Source organism: Prinia subflava, chromosome 4 (genome assembly GCF_021018805.1).
Source record: "Prinia subflava isolate CZ2003 ecotype Zambia chromosome 4, Cam_Psub_1.2, whole genome shotgun sequence".
Lineage (NCBI taxonomy): Eukaryota > Metazoa > Chordata > Aves > Passeriformes > Cisticolidae > Prinia > Prinia subflava.
This window is the reverse complement of record NC_086250.1, coordinates 22,351,877-22,371,459: the sequence shown is the minus strand read 5'-3', so window position 1 is coordinate 22,371,459 and position 19,583 is coordinate 22,351,877. Positions and strand designations below refer to the sequence as shown.

Here is a 19,583-nt window from a genome sequence, read left to right as displayed (position 1 = left end):
TCCTGGTTGTGCCTGGAGTGTGCTTTGCGAGTGTACAAGTCAGTGCTGGGAGATCACTCGTATGTACATGAGAGGGTATTTTTTCAATAGGATATGACTCTTTCTTGATCTCACCTTTTAGCAGCCTTCCCCTCCCCATCCCTCTCCCCTCCCAGCAAATATCTGCTCTCTTAATTTCCCTTCAGATGTTTATTACATCGTGGAGATAATCATGCAGCAAAATACCTCCGGGTGCCACGAGCAACACCAGATTGTCTTATAGCAATGTGTAAATTTCTCTGGCCTCTTTTTTTCCCCTGCACACAAAGAGATGTAAGATATTAAAGCTGTCTCTCTCCCTGGAGCTAGTGGTGTAGCAGGGCAGGGAAGGCTGTGACTGGAGCTTGGAGAAATGGGCTCCAGACTGAAACAGTGAGAACCTGGGGCCAAAAAAAATAACACACTATGGTGCTGGGAACTCCTCTCTTCTTATCTCTTGCCGAGGAAGCAGGAATTTCTGTCCCCATTCCTCACGTGATATTAAAGCCACATTATACAGGTTGCTGCAGCATTAGTAATTTTTAATTAATTTATCATTGAAATTAACACACTTTTTATTTTGTCAGCAATGAACTACTACTCCCTCACTAGGTTTGTTCCTTGATACCCAGCCAAGAGGAGGATGGCAAGTTATGCTCCACCCATCTCCTCTCCTTCATAAAAGGAGCAGCCCCGAGTGCCAGCTTAGTCTCTCTTGCAGCTCGCAGAAAATAAAGACTCATCGGCTCACTTACCTCTCCTGCAATTTTACCTTTCCTGCATTTTTTTTTGTTTTTCCTTTCTTGTTGCAGCAGCGTGTGGGAGGCAGCATCAGTGACTCCACTTTGAGGCTTGTCAAGGCTCAGCACACGCACACAAACACACACTTACAACTCGGAGCAAAAACATTTGCTCTCACCTGTCTCCAAACCCAAAGCAAACCTCCCGTCCAAGCAATCTGCCAACACTTGGAACGAGAAGGCACCTGAGCCAGAATCTAATGTAAGGGGAAGAAATTCAGTGTACACTGGCAACTTTTCTCTAAAAAGCAAGTGGCCAAAAGGAAGGAAAGGAGCATTTTAAGAAGAGGACAACTTAAGGAAGAATATTTCATTTTCTGGATTTCACACCAAACTTTGGAAGAGGTTTTTTTTTTTCTTTTAGTTATTATTCTGTGCACCTTCTTCTAAGAACATTGAGACATTATCTGCATGTAAAAGCTTTTACAGATATACATTTTTTTAAAGGAAGGAAAATCAAGAGGAAGAATAGCATGTGGACCACCTAGCCAAACTGAAGCACTGAAGCACCCCTTGCGGCAAGGGGGACCCAGATTCTGGATGTGTATAGTTCCGAGGGACTGCATTTTTTTCCCACTTATGAGGTAGTTCAAAGGCTTATGAGATAGTGCAAAGGCAGGCGAGTCACCGAGAACTACTTCTGTCTCCCCTCACCACCACCACCTCCACGTCCTCTTCCAAGGGCTCCTGCGACTCTCCCACCTCCTCCCGGCTCGCAGGGGACATGGGAACGCGCAGCGCCCTCGATGCCTGAGGTCGGGCGGCGGCAGGGCTGTCTGCGGGAAGCGCTTTCCTCCCGGGGCTCGCCGTCCATGTGCCCGCAGCCGGCGGGGCCTGGAGTCGGGATGAATTTCGGCGTGGTCTTCGCGTTCATCCTCTCGCTGCCCCTGGCCCGCATGGAGGTGAGTTTCCGCCGCGGGCAGCGGGCGGTGCTGCCGAGCTGCCAGCTCCGCGCTGGGGGAGAGCCGGCGGCGGCTCCGGCCCGCAGGTGCGGCGGGCGCAGCCCGGGGGCGGCCAGGGAGCGGCGCGGAGCCGGGCGGCATGGAGCCCCGGGGCGCGGTCTCGGCCCCACTCCGCAGGAAGGGCTGCGGCGGGGCCCGGCCGCGCTAATGGCGGGCAGTGCCTGCCGCCCCCCGCCCGGAGGGCAGCGCCCGCTGCAGCGGGCACCCCTCTGGAGCGGGCGCTCCCGTCGGGACGGGCTCGCCGAGGGGGGCTCACCTGGGAATACACCCTCCCCCATATCTGCCTCTGGCTGCAGGGACAGGGGAGACCAGGCTGAATCGGCCTCTGGTTAATGTGGGATCAGGGATGCTGCTGGCGAGCCCCGGGGAACCCGCAGTTTCCTGCCCTGCCTCGCCCAGGGCTGTCACCCTGGGCTCTGGCTCCCTCGAGCCTCTCACCCCACCCGACGATTTTGGCATCCCGGCAATGCGGGTGCAGCAGGGACTGGGGCCCTCTTGACACCTCTGGAATAATGCACAGTGTGAAATTCACTCTGGCATCGCCAGGGGGGCGGTGGAGAATGGGCATGGGGCTTTGGAAAGGGGGAGGAAGGGGATGGTGTGAGTAGAGGCACGGCACCGACACTGGCATGGTTATTCAGCAAGGTGTGCACCCAGCTTGGGGAAGGGGCAGGACATGAGTGTCTGCTGTGCTTCCACGGTCATGCAAGTATTGTGCCCTGCAATCCTGAATGCACTGCTCAGGAAGAAGCTGAGCAGATGGTAAGGGCCAGGTGGTGGGTTTGAACAAACACCCCAACACACTTCGGTTTCCCTATGTGGAAATCAAAGTCTCAATCCCAGCCCTGGTTGAGGAAAAGAAGCCCCAAACCCTTTGACCTCTGCTGTCACATTTCATCCTCTGATTACATGCAGATTGAGGGGATCAGAAAGCCCCTAACATTCCCATACAGCACTTGGTTCCCACTTCAGCTCTACCCAAGATGTCAAAACTGTGGGTTGGATCTGCAGCTTGATTGTCAGGGGCAGGAAATATCATTCCATCAAAAGTTTCCCTTTGCATCATTTTTCTCTTTTCCTTCCTCATTTTTGGGCAGGGTAAGTGGGTGCACCCGTTGTGGGATGGCAAAGAAGATGTTGGGTGCAAAGCATCACGTCACCTCACTGTGGGCCCATTTTGCCCTTGACCAAGCCACAAAAGGAAGCAGTTGGAGCTGTGGGCTACCCAGTGGTCGTGTTTGTTTTGGGCAGAGGAGGTTATTTCCTCTGTGGATGGCTCAGATCTCTTTCTTCCATGCAGCGTGAAACATCAGCTACGGCTGGCACTGGAGAAGGGTGAAGATGGAAGTGTCTGATCCCAAGGAGCTGTTATTCAGTTGCCATAATCAGATTGAAATAATGCACAGCTCTGTGACAGCCTAGTAGAGTTAAGAGTTTGGTAATTCTGGCCCTAGGTTTCAAGGAAGGAATTGTGGTATTTGTCATTGTCTCCTGTCATTTGACAGGAGAACCAAGAATGTTTCTGCTTTGGTAGATACTTCAGCCTGCAGCCGGTGCTCAGTTACTTTGAAGGCAGTGTATTGCACCCTCTGCACTGGACACAGACAGCACAGCTCCCACCAGGCTGCTGAACCAAAGTTGTCCTCTGAATGGAGCTTGCTGCTCCTCCCCAGCCTTGCCAGAGAAAGTGCATGAGGACCAGTAGCTCCCCAGATCAACAGATGCCCTGAGCAAAGAGATAGAGCCTCCTGAGTCCCTCTCCCTCTTTGATCACACCCATCTGGAGCTGGAGGGCCCTGGAGCTCTTCCAGCCAGAGGGAGTACAAGCCTCAGCGGGAAGGTATTTACCAGTTGGGAAGTGAGGATGCTAAACCTATTTGCATTTGCCCCACGGGCTGTAATAGTTGCCTTGCAACATTTACAGAGATGGGCTGAGGCAGTCGTGGTTGTGCCGGGGTGAAGCCCCACTGGCGGTGCTTTCTGGAATTCCCAAGGAATGGGGTGCGGCTGGGCGCTTGCTTATAGCCTTGGCCCAACTCCCCATTGCGTCTTCCTGCTGCAAGGCTCCGGCATTCTTCCCTAGTCTTCCTAGCACGAGGCAGTGACAAGGACAAAGCAGTGGAAGCTGGGATGGATGACACCTCTGGGGTGAGCTTGTGGAAGGAGCCAGGCGAGTTGTCCCTGCCTCCCTCTCACTGTCAGCTGATGTGCAGCAGCAGGAAGGAATGACACTGTTCCTGCGCTCTTTCCAGTGCTGCTGGTACACAACCAGCCTCGGGGTGGAAATGCCTCTAGTCGTTGCAGGGTGAGTGTGGAGGAGCAGTGGAGTCCCCTTTGAAATGGAAAAAGGGTGGGTAGGTCTGGCTGTATTTTAGGAACACGGACTAGATCAAACATTGTTTGATTATTTTAAGGGGGAGAACATCCGCTGCGACTCCGAGTGGAATGGGTTCATGCGGGGAGAATTGTACCTGCTGCAGAGTACTCTGGCAGGCATGTGTCAGGGTCCCCCTGTAGCCAGGAGTGGTGCTGGAAGGGTGGAAGCCCTGTGCCAGGTGAGTGCTGGTGGCAGGTGCTGCTGGTCTTGCCCTCTGCCAGGGAATGCGGTGGAGTCTCCCCTCAGGGTCCGCACATCAGCTTCAGAGGGAATTAAAAAATTATGTTTTTTTGGGTTTTTTTTGCCTGGCTGATCACTTGAGACCCTGCTGCCAAGATCCTTCGCTATGGTTGGTGTGGAGGTGCTCAGAAAGTCCTCCTCTTCTTGGCAGAGGAGTGAGTAGGTGGGTGCTTCCCTACCCTTCACAAAGTGGTGCTGCTGACACCATTCTGTTCTTCTATGTGCAGTCACTCCTGCTTAGAAAAAGGAACTGGAAAGTCCTCACCTCGGGAGTACCCTTGTCTGATTTCTTTGAGCCCTGAAAGTCTGCCTTCCCTGCTGGCTGCACAATCTTCACTCGCTCCTCCTCCTCTGTACCTATCAAGAAATAGAACTTCAGGCAAGACTGTGAAACCCTCACCAGAGGGTGTAGACCACAACACTCCATATTCCCTGCACCAGCTTGGCAGATGCTGATGGCAGGGGGACCTTTCAGCATCCCTCGTGCTCAAAAGCACAAGTTGGGAAAAAACTCCAGAGCGAGGGGTGAGGGGGCTAGAGAGGAGGCAGATTTTGGGAGAATGCATATGTGAGGAGTGGGAACAGGGAAATTGCTGCACCTGCACTTATTTACAGTGGCCAACAGTGCTGCTGGACATCTGGGAGGAGGGGAGCAAAGCTGGTGTGCTGAGAGGCCCTCGTATCACAGCCACAGTGCACGAGCAGCTCCTCTGCTGCCTTCTGTCAGATGTGCCATGGCCCTTCAAGCACCAGCAACCAGCACAAGAAAGGGAATTGAACGTCCCTGCCAAGGGATTGGCAGACTGGGGAGTGCTCTTGCGACTCAGGGGAGAGTCAGAGTTGGGAACTGCGGAGCAGAGGGAGGGAGGGAAGAACCAACTTTCTTCTAAGAATTCAGGGCCTCGCAGGAATACGAGGCCAGGCCTTGGGGCACTTGACAGCCAGCCAAGAGTCCATTGAGACAAAAGTCTTCTTTGATCTGCCGCACAGTTAAAAAAAGAGATTGTTAACCTGTGTTAGACAAATAACTCCAGAGGAGCTGCTAAGCAGGAAAAGCACCAACTGCTTGGGCTGGTCTCTTGGGGATCCCACCTCTCTTGCGGTGCTCCTCCACCTTCTGACCCCATGGGATTAGGTGGAGGTGATTGAAGGACCTCTGCTTCCCCATGTCTCAGCCCACAGGTGCCCCGATGTGTGTGGTGCCTGATCTCAGGGCACAGGGTTGGGGTGGGGGCCAGGGGCATGGCTGTTCCCAGGGACAGACCCCAGAGGGAGCAAGGACAAGGCATGCAGCTCAGGTTAGTTCCTGCTCTTAGGCCAGCCTTGGCCTTGGTTTACAAGGGTAAAATAAGGAGCTTCACACGCTTGCAGTTGTCACTGACAGAGTTGCCTTACAAAAATGGGGGAGGAAGACAGGATTATGAGCTGTGTGAGCTGGTGCTACACCATAGCCATGCTGGTAGCATCTGCAACAAGAAAAGATTGGCATCTAAAGCTGCTGCCATGAGCGGGGAGTGGAGCTTATTGCTACAGGCAGTCACCAGAAATACAGCTCCTGAGGGCCTACACTTTTCAATCCCTGATTCATATCTGCCCCCCCCCCCCGCTTCAGTTAGCAAGGTGACACTTCCCAGCTTGGTTCCAAAGTCACCGAGTCTCGTAACACCTGCCCACGCTCTCACCACAGCAAGTGCCAGAGCTTAAAATAAAGTTCCATTTCCTATATATATTAAGTGTCAGGAAGGTCCAGGGGCATCCGTGCAGAGCAGCATTTGTAAACAAATGCATTTGGCTGACAGGTGCAAACATTGAAAGACTGCAATTTCACCACCCAGCACTGAGCTCTGACTGCAAGTACTGGGAATTGCAAATGATCCCTCTTCCAGTAAATGTGTGTGGCACAAGGCAGGGAAGTGCTGCAGAGCCTATCCAGCAGTGGGCTGTTGGTTCCCCTCTTCCTCATTCAGCAGTAGATGTCAGAAGGCATCTTCATTTCACAGCTATTCAGTGATCCCTGAATTATACAAGTCTCTCTCTCGCTGTGCATTCATCACTGATGCTGCTTCCCTCTCCCTCAGAGACTGAGGAAGTAATGCCTGGGGACGTAAAATCTGCTTTTTGCTGCAGGAGGACAGCCAGATCTGTGGTGAGATGTGACAGTGATGGGGATGGAGTGGGGCAGGAAAGCTTGGTCTGACTGAAGCTGTCTGGTGGATCTGGCTGTGGTGGTTTAGTACACTGGTGTTGTCTGCTCTTCAGCTCTCTTCAGGAGGTTTCTGAACCTCCTTGGGCTTCAGCAACCTTCACATCACTGCATCCCAATTTAAGTTATAGTATTAGAGGGTGGTCTGGCAGGGCTGAGAAGGGAGCACTCCTCTTGTCCTACTATAGAAGCAAACAGTGGGTGGCCAAGGACAGGCACGTGTGAGAGAGTGCCAGGCTCAAGCAGCCATCCAAAAGTGGCTGCAGGTTTGGGCCAAAGCCCTCAAGGTTTAAAGCAAATGTTTAGCCACCTGCCTGGTGGCTTTTCTCACTGTGAGTGGAAGGAAAATGTTCTGCACTGAATGCAGGCAGGGAGGGAATAGCTGTACAGTAGGAGGACCACACACATGCCACCAACTGTCCAAAAAACCCACAAGACAATCCCTGCGTTTCATAGGCACACAAGCCAAACTCTCCTCTCAGTTACAGGGACATGTGTAGAGCTGTGCCTCAGACACCATCCAGCACCCAGCTGAAAGCAGCTTTTCCGCTTGAGTAGCCCTGAATGAAGAGAGTTCCCAGCTAAGCAAACACTTTGGCCAGTCCTTTCCTCTGTCTCTTTTTCTAGTCTTTCGGAAGTATATTTTAATCGGCACTTGCTTTCCCACACCGCTCCTTTGTACTCTTATTAAGTGCTGTCACTGGAGCCCGCTGTAGCCTAGTGCCAGAGTAAAATTCCCAGGAGACTGATGGCATTGCACCTGCCTGCACAAACTCTGTATTTGGCCCATTGTTACTAAACCTGCTTACTTAAGGTTTTTATGCTGGTGTGCAATGACATCCAAATTCCCATGTGTTTCTTCCTCCAAAACAGCTCCTCAGCCCATCACCTCCTTGCAGCTTTTGTGGTTTCTCTGTGGGCTCACACTGGGGCAGCCTCAGCCGCGAAGGCCAACCTTCATCTCCAACCCACCCTTTTTTTTCTTTAAAAAAAGAGTATGCAAATGATGTATATTATTGGGCCTCTGTGGTTTGAAAACACACGTGCTTGCACACGCACACACACACGATAACTGACAAAGCCTGTGAAGGAGTTTCATAACGGAGGGAAATATTGGGAAGATTTTATCTGATAGTGTAAGGGAAGTCTGTTAAAACGCCTTTACTGCAGGCAGCAGGAATGAGAAGCCACCTGGAGAAGTCATACACCACCGGAGAAGGAAGCCTTGCTGGCTGCTTGCATAGTGTCCAGGGCTCTGCTGCATAGCCCGGGTATTTTTTGGCTTTTTTAATCTCCTGTCAGCTTTGGGAGAGGGGCTCTCTTGCTTTTGCTTAGGTTTCAGGTTCATGCCTTCATGAGGAATAAAGCCCTCAAGGTTTAAAAGCCAATGCAGAACAACTCATACTTGTGTGTTTCACTGGTTCTATCGTGTTTCCTCCATGCTTGATTCCCTGATCCCGCTCCATGACACAGACAGGACTTGCAGATCATCTCTGTAATGCTTGTTTCTCCCTTTCTTTTACTTTTGTCATCTGGCAGGGGGACCCCATACCTGAAGACATTTATGAGATTTTGGGTGGCAGCTCAGTGCGCTCCATCAGTGACCTCCAGCGTGCCCTGCGGATAGACTCCGTAGGTAAATCTCCTCTTCACCAAACACCCCTCTATTTTTAATTAAGTCTTTGGGAGGGCTGGGAGGGGATATTCTGTTTTTCAGCAGGCACACTATCAACAGACTTCATTATAAATATAGGAACCATTCAGGAGCCAAGGCCTGGTTGTTTACAGACTTAGTCCCCTTGAAACTTGTGGGAGCTAGAGGCAACTGGATGCTTTTTTAGATTTCCTAACTGTCTGGACACTGGCCTCCAAAAATGATAGGAGATGAGCAAGGTGAGTGCAAGGAACTGAGATCATAATTTTCACTCTGTGAGATGCTCAGTCAGCAAGGCTTGAATTGGACAAGGATCAGTTTAGGAGGCAGCAAAATGGGAGGTGGAAATAGGGTGACAGAGGAGGAAAGGACTGAGTGGGTTTCCAGGTTTAGCATGCACAAGAGGCTGTGGGCTCCCAGAGGCTCTTAGGATGAGATCAGCAAAGCACATGTCCATGGGTGAGCTATGGGACAGGGGCTAAGTCAGGGTAGCATTGCTTCACCTCCTGCCCGTAGATAAGAGCTTTGGGGGCTGCAGGGCCTCAGGATCACTTGGCCACGGCTGAGTGCAGTGAGCAGCAGGAGCAGCAAAGTGTGGAGGGGTCGGCACGTGTGGGAACTGGAGCACGTGCCACGGCGGCTGGGCTGGCCCAGGAATTTATTTATAAACGGTCTCTTCAGAGCAAATTCCTTTCTATTCTAACCCTGCTCCCACCCGTCGTTCTCCAACCCCCCCAGCTCGACTTCTCTCTAGTGTTTTGTCTGTTTTGAGCTTTGTAATCCTTGCCGAGACACTATCTACGGGGGAACAGAATTTCCTGCTTTTGTTTCCTATGCCAGTCCAACCACTGGCGCAGTCTCAAAAGCATTCCCGCTGCCTTTCAAAATGGCCCTGGAGGGGCTGGGGGGGGAAAGCAAGGAGGAGGGCACCAGCTGCGTTCAGCTATTGTTTGTCTTAGAAAGAGGCGATGAGGCTCCCCACCACTGCCAGGGCCGCTCCCTGCCCTCACCAGTTCCCCCCCTCCTTGTTCACGAGCCACACAATGGGGCAACTTCCAAAATTAGCACAGCTGAATTGTCCCAGGCTGGTCTCCCCCACCCCAAATGTCTTTATGATCCAGGATGTAGAAGGACAACCTAGAGGAGGGAGGGACATGGTTCTCAACAGATTTGTTTTGAGTCAACAGTGGTTGTTATTTTTTTGCCCCCATTTCTCTTCTCTCATCAACTCAACTCATTCACCAAAGGCAGCTCCCACCTTCGTTCAATGGAATGCCACAGGATGGAGGGGTGGACAAGAAGCAGCTGAGAAGATGCATCCAATCTGTCATGGCCCAGTGTCTAAGGAACAGATACATCTCGATCATGGCTATCAACCAGCCTCATGATTAAGAAATAAAATGGGCTTATCTGGTTGCCTCCAGAAGCTCAAGGGTATGAGAGAAGGCTGCAGGGCTTTGAGTTGTTGGTTTCACTTCAGGCCCCAGATAGGAAAGGCTGGTCAGGGAACAAAAAGAGGTGCTGTGAAGCTGTTTCTTTGTTTCACCACATGGCTCTCATCTGTTCCCAGGTACTGACTGAGGGGCATTGACATTTTCTTGCCCTGTGAGGAATTTGCAAATTAGTGTGTTAGCAAAATAATCCCAAAGTGTCTGGAGCTATTCCTTGTGCTGTCTGTGCACCCTGTGTGTGTCATGGCTGCTTCCTTCCACTGACTGCACAAGGAGTCAGAATGAGGCAGCTCCAGGAGGCTGATGGGCTGAGATAGTGTTCTCCTGAACTTGGGCACTACTGTAGACCCAGGAACGGAAGTGTGTAGAGTGGGAGTCATATCTTTAACTGTGGTTGCCCACAGAGCAGTGGCTGCCCGTGTAAACCGGTCATCCAGACACCTTATCTAGCCCAAAGAGAACTACAGGCCCTTCTAAAGTGTGATCCACCAGTTCTCAATTTGGAAGTTTGCCTGAGGGTGAGACAAATGGTGCCTACAACTGATCACACCTTTCCAGCCATTTTAAGGGGTGTCTGTCTACCTCACATGCAGATGTTGACTGCTCGTTGACAGGCACATGATTTCTGCCTTGTGGATGCAGTCTCTGTGCACCCATCTCAAATCCATCATCAATTGCTTGAGACATGAGCAGAGAATGAAGTCCTTGCTCCCCTTTATGAGAAGGCTGCACTAGGGCAGGGCTGAGGAAGAGGAATGGGACCTGATAGGTAAGGGAAGTCTGCTCCACCACACATCTGATAAACAGAAATCTTCCACTGGCCCCTAATTCCCTTTAAGAAAATTGCTCCCTTGATGCTGACGTCCATTCAGTTTCCTTCAGCTGCTAAAGCAGGTCAGAGAAGGAAAGAGCTGTGGCTGGGTGGGAGCTATCTTCGAGCGCAGCCATTGTCCCGAGCTCAGGAGGGGCTGCGTGTTGGAGTGCTCCATAGGGATTATGGGCATTTCTCTATTCAGCACTTCCTATGGGAAAAAGCAGTGGGGTGGGAGGGAACTGCTCAGGGCTGGCCTGAATGCTATCGGTCTTCCTCTCCCATCGCTGACTGAACCACCTCCAGATCCTGCCTCTTACATTAAAGTAATCTAGAGGAAAAGTAATTTTAACTTTATTTTTCTGTTCTTCTGTCATGAGACTGCTCTAACCTAGAGCAGCTGAGGTGAGTTGGGAAAGGGAAAGCAAGCACCCCACCTACCACACATCCCCCACTTCACCTGCCCTCTCACCTCCCAACTCTCCCAGTACCAAGCCATCCCAGCAAGGCACATCAGTGTTAAATGCGAAGTGTTCTGCTTGTCTTTTCTGGTCTTTGATCCTCCTTGGTGTTCTCCTGGTCTCAGCTGGCCAATCTGAATCCCTGTGCAACTCCTCTCTGATACCAAAAAGTCCTGACATGGGCCTTATTATTCTTGAGCTGGAGTTTTCCTCTCCTAGACTAGGTCCCCTCTTTCATGATAGGCTTGTTGCTCTAAGCTGCCTAGTCTGAGCAAAGAGTGTCCATGCCCCAGCACAGCTGTGACTTTGCTTGTGGATTTACATATGGCATGATGTCCTGGGTCTGTGGCCTATCCCATGTCCCTGCAATTAGCCTGATGATCTGAGCACAAGTGCCTGCTGTCTTCTCCTGTCTCTACTTGGTGCTATTAGGTCATATCTTACTCTTTGCAGAGCAGGATAGCTCGAGCCTGAACCTGAATGCAACTCAGCCTGATCAAAACCCTGTGGCCCTGTCTCGAGAGCGACGAAGCCTAGGTGAGCTGAGGGTCTTGCACCTTGTAATTGTTGGGGGACTCACCTGAACAGCCATGGGTGGTCCAGATATGTGGCTGAGATATAGACGTAGGGATAGATTTTATATTGTGCCTGTATGTGTGGAGGCATGAGAAGGAGGGTCTGGGCCTGGAGTGGGAGCTGGGTGTTTCACCCTGGGAGGGCAGGAGAGGGAGTCTGGACTTCTGTGCATTGCTCTGCATTAAATCCCAATGGTGCTTGTTTGCTCTAAAGTGTCATCTCCTGCCTGGGCTGCAGTGAAAGGCATCATTGTGCAGGGACTTCCTCCACAGGGCATGGCTCTGTATAGGGGGAGAGCTGGAGGGGTGGGATAAAGAGAAAGAACATATGTGCGTGCATATGCATGTGCATGTGAGAGCCGTGTGGGGTCCTTCACTTGCAGCAGAGATGCTGTAGTGGCTTGGTGACAGCTACAAAGCCCATTTCATCCCCTTTTTCTCTCTTGGCTCTCCATAGGTACTCTGGCAGCAGCAGAGACAGCTGTCCTTGCAGAGTGCAAGACACGGGAGGTGGTTTTTGAAATCTCCCGCAACATGGTGGACAGCACCAATGCCAACTTCGTGGTGTGGCCACCCTGCGTGGAGGTGCAGCGCTGCTCCGGATGTTGCAACAACCGCAACGTGCAGTGCCGCCCCACGCAGATCCGTGTCCGGCACGTCCAGGTGAGGGACACACCTGCCACTGCTCCCTCCTCCTGCTGCCCACTGCCATCCCTGTGCCCCAAAGCCAAACACGGGGCGTGTCTCAGGTGCTGGGCTTATGCAGCCGTCTGTCCCCTCTGCACTGGCCATGCAGCACTGCAGCTGCTGGCACAAGTGACACTCATACCAGCTGCTGGAAGGGCTGGTGCTGTCCAGCAGCTGGGGATTGTCACCACGCAGAGCTACGGGGCACTGTCCCCAGCTGCAGCTCCATGCCACAGCCTGTGCTGGGGCTCAAGGAGGCCTTGTCTGCTGTGTTAGAGCAGAGGAAACAAGGTGCTTTCATCACAGGAACTGGTTTTGATGCAAAAAGAGGAGGGTTTGTAGTGTCAGTCTCCATCTCCCACTGCTGTTGCAGCTGCTTTCCAAGACATGCACTAGAGCAGCTTCTCTTTCTCAGCCCACAGTTACCTCCTGACCTGCTCCATCAGCCAGCAGACACCTAACAGCTAATCTCTTGCTCTGATACTCCCCTCACAGCTACCACTGATCTCCCCACAGCTTCCTCCCAGAGAGCTTGTTTAAAAATAATATTCATCTCATACTAATCCTCTGCCTGAGCCATAAGAGACTCCCCCAGGCAGGCAGCAGAGGTTGGCTGGGAGAGATTGTATTCACACACAGCCCTTTTCATCAGGAAATTCCTTTCTCAGAAAAGCCAGGCTGAATGAGGAAAAAATGGAGGGAGCAGGAGTTGTTTTTCTGGAAAAAAACAAGTGAGAGGTCAAAAGCCAGCCTGAAAAAGTGACCTGGAAATGGTTTCTTTGAGGACAGAGGTTTCTCTATTGTTTGGCTGCAAGTGTTTGTCTAGCGAGCAGCATGTGGTCTGAAGCGTGTGGAGTGGGCTTTCAAGGAAAGATAAACAGCTTGGCTGCTTTGGCGCTGGCTGAGGGATGTTACAGAGGGCAGTGGGTTTAGAGGAATTCCATCCCAGATGCACAGCAGAGTGAGTATTTATAGCTTGTGGAGCACTTCAGGGACCACAGAGTTGTTAGATAAACTGAGTGGGGTTAGCCCTGGCTGCTGATGGAGTAGGAGGACCCCCTAGAAAGCTTGTGCCCTGTGGCGGGATGTGGAGCAATGACTCTTCTCTCTGAGTCAGCACTGGTGGAGAGTTCAAGGGAATTTCCAGAGCACCGCCTTTCCCATGAAGAGCCAAGGGCTTCAGCCCTGCAAGTTATTAAAGAGCTTGAGACAAATTCAGACAGGCTTCAGCAGAGCTCATGAGACTGTGTTAGCTTGCTTTGGACCTGAGTTCTTCTCCTTTTGCCCTTCCTGTAGGTTCCTGTGAGAATTATCCTGGTTGCTTCAGGTCTCTGCCATCGCATCTGTCAAAAACGGGCTAACAAGTCTGTTATGTTCCATGTTTCTGTCTCTGATCAACCAGTCATCCTGCTTAAGCTCTGGCAATAGTTAGGATTAGGGGACCAGCCAGAGACATCCAAACTTGCCTGGTCTGAGTCTGCTCTGCTGCCAGATTCAGAATTATCTCCCATACACACCACCCCTGAGTCTGAGTTTGAGTTTTGAGTTTGAGTTTGAATTTTGAGTTTGAACAGGGCTCTGTAATTTGCCTTCTGACCCTTTAGGAAGAAAGCCAGGGCTACAGTACACTGACACTGACTAATTTTACAGAGTGGGAACTGTGGCTGTATTAATCTTTTGCCTGTCTTCCTCTTGCAAATAGGTGAATAAGATCGAATTTGTCCAGAGGAAGCCAAAATTCACAAAAGTTGTTGTGCCTTTAGAGGACCATGTGCAGTGTCGGTGTGAAGCCGTGTTCCGACCACCCCCCAGGAACATCCGTCCAGGGCCACATGAACAGAGACGTAAGGATCTTGGCATTAGTAGAACAAAGGGAGGTGTGAGAAGAGGGCCTGGGGAGAGAGAAAAGAGACCTCCACTGGTTTCAATCTACTTAGCTCCAGTGAATCCCAAGGGCCTTCGCTGGTTTATAGCAGCTGAGGGACCTTTCCCAGGATGTCTGCCTGACAGAAAGGGGCTGAAACTGAAGGAAAAGAAGGAGGGGAAGGTGAGAGGTGAGGGGAAGGGCATGTTGGGAAAAGGGAGAGGGCAGAGATTGTGGAGAACAGAGGACAAGGAACAGAAGAACAGAAAGAGGCCTTGTGGCCCTGCTGTTGCAGAGCTCTTTGTTGACAGTGTGTGGAGAAGGATATTTCAACAGGAGCCGTCTGCCCCTGGCTGTACAGACACTCTCTCCTCTGTTTTGGCAGGCTTGTCACCGGCATTCACCACAGCTGCTGTCTCACAGAGGCGGCGAGTACGCCGGCCACCAGCACAGAAGAGGAAACATAAGAAGTACAAGCATGTCAACGATAAGAAAGTGCTGAAAGAAATCCTCATAGCATAGAAGTGCTGGCAGGGGAGAGAGAGCACAAGGCAAGTAACAGCAAGCTGCTTTTCCAGTCAGGAGAGATGTCCTCCTGGGACATGGCATCTTAGACCCTTCTCACACCACTGGCCACTCGTTCAGTGTGGAGCTAATGCAGGACAAAACCTGGGTTGAAGGAGGAGGAAGAACAAGGTTGGGTGCCAACGTATGGGTTCTGTTTATGGAATTAAGGTTCTTTGCAAAGTTGGAATGATCATGTTGCAGCCATCCTTGCTCTCAGGCCCTGGCCTCTCCTTTCTCTGCCTTCCTTTCAGGCAGAGAACAACCCTGACTTCTCACTACACCTCAGTCCCCTTGGGGTCCATGTAATTGATCTCTTCTGTGAAGCAACTCCTCTTCTAGTTTCTCTATTGGTTCTCTGTTGAAAACAGAGAATTAATGTTGTTCTAGGGATCCCTTTTCCTTTTATTTCATTAGCTGAGTTGGCAGAAAGGCTGAAAAGCAAAAACACTTTTGGTTCATCACTCTCCTAGAGGGAAGCCTATGTGCATGAGAAAGGTCATACCAGGGGAATGGAGAACTGGAATCTCTGGCTAGAGATCTGCACTTTGTCAGGCCAGGGTCTGATTCTTCTCTCCATGACTTGTATAAACAGGAGTAATTCCTTCACCATCAGAAGAATTTCACTGGTACAAGGGAAAGGAGGCTAAGCCCTTGTTCCCCATGAGAGGAAAAGGTGCAGAAAAGAGGGAAAGACTAGTCAAGGTGCAGATTGGTGGGAGCTGAATTAAGAGAAAGGTGACACAGCTTAACAGGGAGAGCCCTGGCCCACAGCTCAGCAGTTCCAGCTCTGCTGCAGCCACTTGAATAAGCCCAGACCACCACTTCATATTCACTTCCCCTCACCCTAGGAGAGGGGACAGCAGGCTTCCATTGGCATTTCAAGAGCTGGGGACAAGGGGCACCAGGCAGTGTCTTGAGACTGGGATTCCCATGCTTAGCACTACAAGGCCTCTAATTATCCCAGGATCCTCCTGGCCAGCCTAAAGTTCCCAGGATAGAAATGATGCAAACTCATGCAAATCTCAGCTCTGGCTCAAGCTGTTCAGAGGAAAAAATAGAGGAGATCAAAAATCCTCCAGGGCTTCTAATCTGGCTCTGGCACAAATAATTTCCAGAGGAGAAAAGGAGATAGGAGGGGAGTTGCAGGGGCCAAAGGGTTACATCTGCTAACGCTGTGTCTGGTTTTGTTTCACTTCCAGGTTTATTTAATATACTTGCTGTATTGCCCCCATGGGGTCCGTGGAATGATAACTCTTCCTCTTTGTCCATCTGCCTCAATGTCTGATTCAGACGGCAATTGGTGCTTCCCTTTCCATCAGTGGACTTTCTCCCACCAAAGCCTCCCTTTCATTTATTAGCAAAATTTAACGTTTTACACACACACACACAAAAGGACAAGGATGACCTACACGTATATATATGAGAAAGGAACAAAGAACAAATAAAAGCGTGAATGCCAACAGCCACAACTTGCGATAACAGGACAATTCCTTCCCTGCTATGGAGGACAAGATGGAAAATGTGAAAAGGAAAACAGGTCCAATTTCTTCTGAGAGAAGGTGAAAAACAGATGGACAGAGGCCAGAAGGGGAATATTCTCCCTTTCCCTTATGCGTCTGGTAAGGCTGGGAGGGCCCAGCTGAGATCTACTCTTGCATTGGACCTATCTTTTGGAAACAAGCAAATCTCAGATTGCGAGCGGCGACCAATAATGGAAAATGCACTAAGGACTTTTATCGCCCTACCTGGGCAGATATATATTTTTAATGTGCGTGTGTATATTTTATTTTTAAAAAGAAAAACCAAAACCACTAAGGTATACAACATCTCGGGGAACATAACAAACAAGCAAAGAAATAAAACAAGGAAGCCAAATGCATTCCCCCACCCCCTCTTTCCCCTACTCCTGGTGCTGACTGGAAGGTGTTTGGATCATGAGAAGGAGCACACGGCAGGAAAATCGTCTCCACGGCCCTGGCCCCTGCCAAGGGGAACCATCTTTGCACATGCTAGTGGAGAATTCAGCTTTCCAGGCTCGGACTCAAATTATTTTTTAGATTCACTTGGGATGTGTGCGTGTGTATAAGTGTGTGTACATATATATATATATATATGTACACACACACACATATACGTATATATATATATACACACATATGCACGTGTGTGGGTATGTATGTGTATTTATACATACACATATAAATACATATATATGTTCTTAAATGGATTGCATTCCCCAGTGGCAGGAAGCTCAGAGGCACATGCATGCATCAGCTTCACTGGGCTGACAGAAAAGCACACTGTTACTGCAACATGCCTGCAAGGCTGGGGACGGGGCAGGCAGAGGCATCGTCTGATCCCTCTCTTTCTTGTTACCCTTTTCTCTCACTCTGCACCAATCCCCTCTCAGCACAACTTCCTTGCAGGAGGTGAAGTGGCACCACAACAAGACCAAGGACAGCCAAACTTAGAATCATGACTTAATCTCAGTGAGCTGTCCGTGCCTGCTCTGTGGTCTTGAAGGAAGAATCGTGTCATTCCCACGAGGTTTTTAACCCCTTCCTGGATGACCTGCATACTATGCCTCCACTAATCTTTCCCTGCCAGTTCCCACATCTCTCATAATTTTCCTCACATTTTCCCTTTCAAATTTCTTCTTGATCTTTACATATTAAATGTTCCCAACCCCCTTAGCTTGGAAGTTGATCCATTGTATGGACAGCTCTGTGCAGGTATAGAGAAAGAAATGAGGATGATCTTCACAGTTGACAGCAGCTGTCTGAGACAGAAACGAGCTCTTCTAAGTGAGGAGAATTGAGAGAACAGCTGGAGGGTCAGTTGTAGAGTCCCTCCCTCAAAGACTGCCTGTCTTCAAGGAGGGAAGAGGACTGTGTGGGCAAGGGCTGATTTTGCACAGGTAATGGTAACTATTAGCAGAATTGTTACATATGATGGGAATTCCCAGCATCACCTTGGAGTCAGGGTCTTGGATTATGCTGTGCTGGGTGCTGCACACAAGAAAGTGCCTGCCCAGAGCAATCTCATGGCACTTCTGCCCTCGGGCACACACACCCCTGTTGTGGGGTAAAGCTCTGGAGGGAGATGGGGAAAGTAGCCAAAGCCACAGCCTGGGAGCTGTTAAAAGTTGTGGAGGGACGAAGTCCTCACTTTCTGCAAACCCAGAGCACTTCTTGTACCACTGCCAAGGCAGCACATTGCTCCCTCCCTCCAGTCCCAAGTCCTCAAGTCTTAAGACACTTTCTTACCCTGTTTCAAAATCTGTTTCTTTTGGTTTGTAAATATGATGAGGTTCTGGTTTATTTTATTTTAATTTTTTGCCTTTTTTTTAATGTAAGATTAATTTATACTCAGTACTGTATTTAAAGTTATAAAAAAAAAAAAATCACCTCTTGAACAGCATTTTCTCTTTCTTTTGTGAGCTGAATAGAAAGCAGAGGCCAAATCAGCTCACTGCAGGGCACAGCAGGATTTCCAGGGCCTCCAGTTTCCTTTTTAGGACACTTGTTCTGAGATTGCAGAGAGAAGCAACCAAAGCTGGGAACGTCTTGAAAGTCTACACACAACCCTGTCCGTGGCCAGCTGTGCTCCTCCTTCCTCACTAGGGCTAGTTTGAAATGACTCAGGTGCTGGGATTTTTGGATTTTTGTCTTGAAGAGGTCCCCTTCTCCTTAGTTGCTCTGCTAGGACACCCGGCCAGAATTTCCCTGTGCTTTCATCCCATCTCCGGATTCCTCTGCTTTGAAGGGCTTGGGACAGTCAGCACTGTTTACATTTCCCAAAGCTGTACAAACAGTTGGCTCCTTCCCTCCTTAGTCACATCGTCTAGACAACAGCAGTCCTTCCCTTGGTCAGAAAGGACATTGCATTTCCCTTTCCTCTCAGCAAGGGAGGTATCATACGTCTGGCATTTGGGTGCCATACTGTGGGGAGCAAATGCTGTGTGGGAGCAAAGGCCATGCTGTGCCTTGTGCCTCAATTTTGGCATCCCCCTAGCAAATGCACAGCATCCTCAGTCCATGGCTCTGCTGTGAGGAATGCAGACCCAAGCAGAGACTTGTGCTGCAGTGGTGAACCTGAGGACATCAGTGTCTAGGAGTAATCCAGGATGTCCTTAAAGGATAAACTTGATGCTCACAGGTGTGCACCTTGCTGGACATGGGTCATTTTGGGGTGATGACCTGTTTTCTCTCATCCTCAAAACAGTGAGCTCTATCTGCTCCCAAGAATGAAAACACAGGCAAAATCACAATCCTCACTTTGATTTCCAGAGGGTAATTCAGGGGAAAGAAAGATTTTTGGCATGAGATTTCTTTGGGCTGGAGGCCTGTCAGCAGGGACTTTGAGAAGAAAAGAGTGCAAAGAGGGGTACAAGGCACAGGAAGCATGGGAGCATCATCCTGGACTGAGGAGTGAGAGGAACGGCTCAGTGTACCAGGGTCCAGCACACTGTCTGTCCATGGAGGTCCCCAGGCAACCCCATTTGCAAGTGCAGTCTCTGCTTTTAACAGCTTGAAATAAACTGGTGCTGAAAGGCTGCAAGCCCTGGCACATGGAGCCACCCTGTGCCCAGCACCTCATACCCATGTGCAGCAGCTACTTGTCCAGGGGCTTGCTCAGCACAGCACCCTAAGTGTGCATTCAGCACAGCTCAGTGTGGAGCATAGGAGGGAGGGACCTGTGCCTCTTAAGGCTGGAGCAGGTAATTTACACTCACCCCACAAAGCCAGGCTCAGGAAATAAATCCTGGCAGCATGCTGCTGGAAAATGTCTCCTGCAGCTTGGTGAACCCACTGCTACAGGTGATCTCAGAGGTGCTGGGGAGTTTTGGCAACTGTCCCTGGTTTAATTGCACAACTGCTACTTTACCTAAAGGCCCAGTCTCAGGATATGTC

The 19,583-nt window shown here is 50.4% G+C and overlaps 1 protein-coding gene across 1 annotated transcript; it reads left to right on the top strand.

Moving 5' to 3' along the window:
* The first annotated feature begins 720 nt into the window (after window positions 1-720).
* On the top strand, window positions 721-16,481 carry PDGFB (platelet derived growth factor subunit B). The gene is made up of 7 exons (XM_063395932.1): window positions 721-1,720; window positions 8,140-8,236; window positions 11,431-11,514; window positions 12,010-12,215; window positions 13,942-14,083; window positions 14,489-14,654; window positions 15,870-16,481. Exons 1-6 carry the CDS (start codon window positions 1,565-1,567, stop codon window positions 14,623-14,625), a joined length of 822 nt encoding a protein of 273 aa, XP_063252002.1. The 5' UTR covers window positions 721-1,564; the 3' UTR covers window positions 14,626-14,654; window positions 15,870-16,481.
* The last annotated feature ends 3,102 nt before the right edge of the window (window positions 16,482-19,583 follow it).